This window comes from Nematolebias whitei, chromosome 1 (genome assembly GCF_014905685.2).
Source record: "Nematolebias whitei isolate Nwh7 chromosome 1, NemWhi1, whole genome shotgun sequence".
NCBI classification, from domain to species: Eukaryota; Metazoa; Chordata; class Actinopteri; order Cyprinodontiformes; family Rivulidae; genus Nematolebias; species Nematolebias whitei.
Genome location: NC_056498.1, coordinates 37,928,875 through 37,936,235, shown reverse-complemented (window position 1 = coordinate 37,936,235; position 7,361 = coordinate 37,928,875). Strand labels below are relative to the sequence as shown.

The following is a 7,361-nucleotide window of genomic DNA, read 5'->3' as shown; positions in this document are numbered from 1 at the left end:
AAACAAAAGGCTGCAAGCTCCTCTCCAAGCAGCCTTACGTTCCTCTGACCACAGCTGCCAATATTATTTAAAAGTATAAGGTTCATCGGACTGTAGCCAACCACGCAGGTTGTGGATGCAAGAGAAAATGCAACCCCAGGCTGATCAGATGAATAATGCAGATGGTAAATAAAGAGCCAAAGAAACCGAACAAAATATTTCAAGGTGAACTTTAAGGCCAAGGTATATCACTTTCTGATTGCACCATCCATCACATTATAAATCATGATAGATTTTATGGATGAAGACCCAGGAGGCTCCACTGTTGGTAGAAAATAAAATGAAAAAGTCAGACAAGATTTCTCCAAAATGCATGTTGACAAGCCCCAAAGTGTCTGGAAGAAATTTATCAGACTGATAAGATAAAACTGGAGCTTTTTGGCTCCAGTCACATCAGTTGGGTTTTGTGTTTTATTATTATTATTGTAGAATGGTACTGACAAATGTAGCCACGCCTGTACACGAGCAGCAAAACCCAACGAAAGAAGAGACAATTGAGACCTTCTAACAGACTCATCATATAATATTTCAATAGATCCAATGTGTGCGTCAGTGAATCTGTTCGACCTGGTCAAATCATTAGTGGGTTCACACCGGGAGTGTATTTCTTTCTTATTTGCCCTACATTGCAAGAACACAAGGATTGAAAGAGTTCAGGGGAACAATTTGACTGAAATAGTAGTAGTAATAATGCACAGTGACTTATAAATGGTTATATAGTTGTTGATTACTTCAGCGTTAAAGCTATGTGCATAAATCATTACGGTAAAGGTCCGTGAAACATTGCGTAAGTCACATGCGCTGTTCCATAAACAAAAGTCAATGAGTCACCTACAAGCTCCTCCATGACACTGGCATTGCAAGAGGGGGGCACGGAGGTTAAGCTGATTATACCTTTGACCCCTACAGGATCTGTAGTAATTTTCTTCTTGTGATAGCAAACCTGCAACAAGAATGTAATTTTTAGGATCATTTCTTTTGGGGAAAGCTATTCCAGAGTCTGCGACTTTTAGTTGACCTGTATCTGCTGCTTTGTCATCTGGACCTTTTCTCGTGCTTTTAGCGTCACGCAGACAGGCTGCTGTGAAAGAGCGCATTCAGCATGTGGCAGCGTGGAGCGAGGCTGTGGGCCCACATGACCCAGAGTAAAACCTCTGTCCAGTGATACTCCAGGCAGAAGGCTCAAAGACTTCAGAGGATGTTACAAGTATCTTCCATCTTTAAGATAAGGCTTGAAGTGATGGTTGTCTTTCTAAACAAGGTAGACTAATGTCCCTGTGGAAGTCGAGATTCAAACAAGGTCTTTCCTGCGCCGTCATGGTATTCTGCTCATAATCAAAGAGATTGCGTGGTTCTTTTAAAAGGAAACTGCTTTATCATGCTGAATCATTCCTTCATGCTGACTTTACATGTTACAAACTCAAAAATCCCCACCTGGGAATGCAGTGTATACATTTATGTGTGTGTGTGTTGGGGGGGGGGGGGGGTCTGACGGCTACAAAACTACTTGTGAAATACTGATCTTTGAGTCGCAAACACGCTAAGGGAAATATTGATGGGGCGCTATAGGAATACTATCTACAGAAACATGCACATAGTTTAGTTCTTTCAGGCAAATACTTTAATTTAGTTATTTACAGTAGGGAAATACTTATTTGACCCCATTGATTTTGTAAGCTTTCTCACCATGAGATTCCATAAGATTACCATATGATTTCTTATGGTAGTTTCTTTGAAATGGAGAAAGGCATCCATTCATCCATCCATTAGCTTTTACCCACATATCCCTTTCTCGGGTCGTGGGGGTCACTGGTTCCCATATCCAGCAGTCACTGTATAAGAGGCAGGGTACACCCCTGGACAGGTCTCCAGTCCATTACAGGAACACAGAGAGAAAAAAAGAGATAAACAACCACTTAATCTATCGATTTAGAGTTACCAATCAGCCTAACATGCATGTTTTTGGTCTGTGAGAGGAAACTGAAGTGTCCAGGGAAAACCCACGTATGCACGAAGAGAACATGCAAATTCCACCCAGAAAGGGTCCCGGCCAGGACTTGAACCGGGGCGAACTTCTCATCGAAAGGCAACAGCTCTGCCAAACTGCGCTATCACATCATATATCAAACTTGATGTTAGCAAATCATTGAATGGAATAAGTATTCATTCTTCAAGTGAAACATGACCTTGCACTTTGTGGAGAAAGCTTTGTTGGCAGACACAGCAGTAAGATTGTTCCTGTCGTTGGTCTTGCAGGTTTGCACACAGCTCAGGATGATTTTGTCTCACTACTCTTTACAGAAACTGTTTAAATCCATTAAGGTTTCTAAGCTGCTTCTTGACATCTTAAAGCCTGGTTCATTGGCCCCTCAATGCGGTGAATTTGACCAACACCCTTAGCTGAAAAACAGCTTCAATACGTTTCCCCTTTTGTGCTTGACCATGGAGATGTTCTATGGGTCATACTCAGGATTTCTCTTCCTCCAAACATGGTGGTTTGATTTTATGCCAAAGATGTAGAAAAAGGTTTGTAGGCTCAATCATCCAGGTAGATAACAACAGAAGGTTAAATCATTTAATCTGGACCAGTTTCTTTGAGGAAGAAACGTTTCGTCTTCCTTTTGGAATACTTCATCAGTCTGTGGCCTGCCAACCAGATGTGTACCAGTCAATTTTAATTTCACTTGACCATAGAACTTTTCCTCAAACCGTCTCAGAATTTATGTATGTCCACTTACAAAATGTAGACATGCCTGTTATTGTGCCTTCTTCACCTGGTGGACTTGGTGGGTGCTGGAAAGTGTAGGTCTATAATGATGTAGTGTCACCAGTGGTGATTTTGGTGACTTGTTCTGTTGGCTTCCATATTACGGACTAGCTCTTCCTGTGTAGTTCTGGGCTGACTCCTCAGTTTTCTCCATTATTCTCACACTTTGAGGCAAAGTCTTGCATGAATCTCCAGACTGAGGATGATTGATGGTCATTTTATATTTCTTTAGTTTCTAAATAATAACCTCAACAGTCATCACCTTTGTCAGTGAGCCGAGTGCCAGTAGAGGAGATTCAAGGTCATAAACTGATTCCATTTCAGTGTCATAACACACTGCGCATCCAAACAATATGTCTCATTGTAATCATGAGTTATATTACAAGTAACACATGCAGTTCAAGTGAGACTTTCTTCCATGTCTGCTGATTTATTTTATTTATTTTATTCCTCTTTTTACTGTTGTTGAGTTCCTGTGCTTGTGTGTCTGTGTGCAGGACTGTTTGCCTTGCTGTTGATAGTGTTGGAGTGGACTCGTCCAGGCCTACTATCCCCACTGAGGCCCATCTGTGACCTGAGGGTCCTGAACCATTTCATCCAGGAAGCACGAGACGCAGAAGTCGCTATGGTGAGAGAAAAATGTATGCAAGAAGAACCAGACTAAATGCATGGGAAGAGTGTTGCAGTCATCGTGACCCTTGGATAATCCTCGTTAGTTGTTGGGATGCAGTTAAATATGTTAGCTCTGAATACTGTCATCGTTATTTTTCTTTAGAAGTCATGCAGGGAAGGATGTGACCTGTCGTCTGTCTCTGTACCCCAAACCACTGTCAACTTTGATGACTGGGAGAAGAAAACTGTAAGTTGCTGAAATCATCTGTAGAGCTTAGATCAACTAAATGGTGTTGTGGAAGTCTGTAGAAGTTTGTCTTATTTGCATGCATTACTTTTTAGGAATTTCTAGATATCATTGCCATTGCCCGAGTTTTTTTTTTTTTTTTTTTGGACCAGTGACTCCAGTTAATTTCTAACGGAAGAGCTGATTACTTCCTACATCCTTTGATGCTTATCACTTCCAACGCTCTGCCTCTGTTTATCTTTTGGAAAGGCTTTGGAGCAAGCTCAGGAAGTTCAGACGGGCTTGTGGCTTTTACAACAGGCCTTCAGCTTACTACAGACATCGATGACGGACGCAGAGCTGACCAGCCACATAGACAACGCCATAAGAAACCTGCTCAGCATAAATGCCGTGCTGCGAAGCCTCAATATTCAGGTGAGTCTGTGTGTCTTTCAGGTACAAGCTCAGCTGAAAAAGTTTGCCAGTTGTGTTTTTAATTTAAAAAAAAAGTCTGCATTTGAGGAAAAACAAGGTCTAAAATGCTCCAATAAGCACCTGCCTGGTGACGTTCAAAATCAACCTGTAGGTAACAACGCGCACAAAAGGCAAACCTCTCCATTGGTTAAGCATAGCAATGGGCTGATCATGATTTGGGTTTGTGTTGCATGGATTCAATAGTCAGCTATATGCGAGAGCAATTATTAATGGGATTTTTGTATTTAGAATGACAGAATTAGTAAATCTTTTTTCCTCCTGCGTATTGCAGTCTCAGAAGAAGTTGGTTCATGCTGACGCATGAGCTACTTTGTCCCCTGATCTGAAGGCTGCATCCTCATCAAATCCTCTGATTTCATCCATAATTAGGGGGGCAAGATGGGGTAGAGGTAGGCCAGCCGACCTGGGACCAGAAAGTTGCAGTTTGACTCCCAGCCATTCCCACATGTTGTGGTGTCCCTGTGCAAGATACCTAATCCCTAATTGCTCTCTGGGCACTTACATAGCTGCCCACTGCTCCACCTGAGTGTATCTCACATGTGATGGGTTAAATGCTAACTAATTTAGCTATTGTATGGGAAAATATAGTGATAACACATAGCACTTTACTTATAATTTCTGGTTTTCCTGAGTCGTGTATGTGTTAATGACCATCATTGACAATCATTTTCGTATTGAACGCTTTTTGAATTAATGACCATCATGTAGATCATAACAGAGCCAGAGTATTCAGATCGTTGTGTGACAATTTAGCTAATATTGCTGTAATCATAAGTTGCAAGATAGTCCGTACATATTGTATCCGTTTGCCAGACTTGAATCTGTGGTTTCATAGCCTTTCTGCGTCTCGGTATTATCTGCTTTGGATAAAGTAGAACAGAAATGTGATCTGAGTTCTTCAGACGGTACTTTGTAACCCTCCGTTGTTACCAGCGACTTGTAATATTTACACTTTTGCTCCACCTCTTGTTGTTGATGTCACACAAAGTTCACCTCGTTGGATGTTACTGGAGCTTTCAGCATTTTTGTTTGTACAGAAGGATGTTTGGCTATCCAGCTTTATTGTTGAGTCAGAGATGTTCTTTTGTAGCAAAGTTTTAGTCAAAACAAAAACATAGCAGTCTCTATTATTGCTGTGTAATTGCAACCATAAATAATACACAACGGCATGCCGCTTCCCTTATTTAAAGGGCATCTCAGGTCTCAGTGGAGGATGTATTAACCAACCATCCATCCATCCATCCATTGTCTTCCCCGCTTCCTTTCCGGGTTGCAGAGGTCACTAGTGCCCATATCCAGCAGTCACTGTGTGAGAGGCGGGGGACACCCTGGACAGGTCGCAAGTTCATTACAGGGTCACATAGAAACAAACAACCATTCACTCTCTGACAGCCAATCGTTAATGCCCTGATGGCCGCTTGCTATTCACAGAGACTGGGAAACTGGGAAGACACTAAATTCTCCTTTCTACCTTTGTGACATTTCATAGCTTTTAAATGATAAAATATGATTTTAGTTGAGGTTATGTACCTATAAAGAAGTTTTATTGGTTGTTTCAAAACAGAATTTGTGCAGGTATTTGGCACTTGTAAGTACCAAATACCAGCTTTTTGAGGAGTTTTTTTGGATCATGTAGAAAGAACACAGACATTTATGCCCATTTTTTCCATTTCTAGTGTTCTATGGGGTCACAATAAGAACGTTTTCCCTGATTCTTCAAAAAGGAAATTGTTCAAACGGCCATCGACTGCAGCCAAGATGCATACTGTTGATGCGCAGAATGGATAACTGATCTCTCCCTTAAACTAGGTCATTATTTTTATTTGTAGTATCAAAGTTCTATGTGTTTCATTAATCTGAATGGTAGAGTTCAAATCAAATCAAACAAGAGTTAACTGAACAAGGTCCGTGCATTACAAATTGGGAACAAGTGTGAAAGGTCAAATTGGAGTGTAAAATCTGATTTTCCAAACCATACAGGGCATCTGATGAGGGTCATCATGTTAAGGAAATAGCTGACAGGACAATCAAGAAGGGGGAAAGATTGTAAAGTGGAATTTACGAGCCACGAGAGGTCCACTAGATAATAAGTGTGAGGCTAGACAGCAGCCAGAAAAAAATACCACACAAGGTTGCATGGCAATGGGAAGAACGTCAGAGGTGGAGACCTGATACTTTTGCAGAACTGACCACAGAAACAGTAAAATTGTAACGTTTGAGACAGAAGCTGTGTCTAAAACATACAATCCTGAGGAAAAACAAAGGCCACCCTCTTCCTATCCTTGGGTTTTATGAAGCAGACATAATAACATTTATTTGATCTTTACCAAGATCTAAAATTGTTCAGATCTAACCGTGTCTTGCTTTTGGTAGACAAGGTGACAGCTTTGTGCAAATTCGTACAAAAACACACAACAGACTCAATCGTTTCAATTACTAAATAACAAATGAAGCAAAAACAGAAATGTGTGAAAAATGAAATCCAGCGCCGTTAATTAGCTTGTAGATCCACCTTTAGCAACAACTTTGATTAAGCCTTTTCTGTCCGGCTTTTGGTTCACTCTTTACAATGTTTCTTCAGCTTGTTGAAGCTTGCAGACATTTGTTTCTGAACAGCTCTTTTAAGGTCCCACCACAGCGTTTTAAGCAAGCTGAGATTCCGAACTTTGACAGTTTCAGCACCTTGACTGAGTCATTCTGTTCTAGATCTGCTGCTGTGTTTGGAATTTATGTTCTGTTGCATCATGACTCAGTCTGGTCCAAGCTTTAAGCTGTCAGGCAGTGACCTCACATTTGACTCTGAATACTTTGATCTGCAGCTAAGTTCATGGTCAACTCCGTGACTGCAAGGCGCCCAGACTTTCAGTCGTCTAACCCTGTGCTAGACAGTTGGAGTGAGATGTTTGTGCTGATATGGTTTGTTTATTTGTTTGTTTGTTTTACAAACATTGGAGATAGAGAAACATTTCAGGAGTGAAACTCAGGAAATGTCAAAGGAAAGGTTTCAAAGAGAGCAATGAATCCAGCTATGTTGTATGGTTTGGAGGCGGTGGCATTGACAAAAAGACAGAAGAACTGGAAGTGGCAGAAATGAAGATGTTGAGGTTCTCCTTAGGAGTGACAAGGATGGATAAGATCAGGAATGAGATCATCAGAGGTACAGCACAGGTTGAACAACTGGGAGATAAAGTTAGAGAGGCCAGACTGAGATGGTTTGGACAT

General features: G+C 41.1%; 1 protein-coding gene across 1 annotated transcript in view; it reads left to right on the top strand.

Moving 5' to 3' along the window:
• The first annotated feature begins 2,788 nt into the window (after nt 1-2,788).
• The window catches only part of epoa (erythropoietin a), a 5,470-nt gene continuing 897 nt past the window's right edge, over nt 2,789-7,361 (top strand). Inside the window, exons 1-4 of the mRNA XM_037677910.1 lie at nt 2,789-2,825; nt 3,277-3,434; nt 3,582-3,665; nt 3,915-4,079. Of these exons, the coding sequence (XP_037533838.1) occupies nt 2,789-2,825; nt 3,277-3,434; nt 3,582-3,665; nt 3,915-4,079 (444 nt within the window). The remainder of the gene's footprint in view (nt 2,826-3,276; nt 3,435-3,581; nt 3,666-3,914; nt 4,080-7,361) is intronic.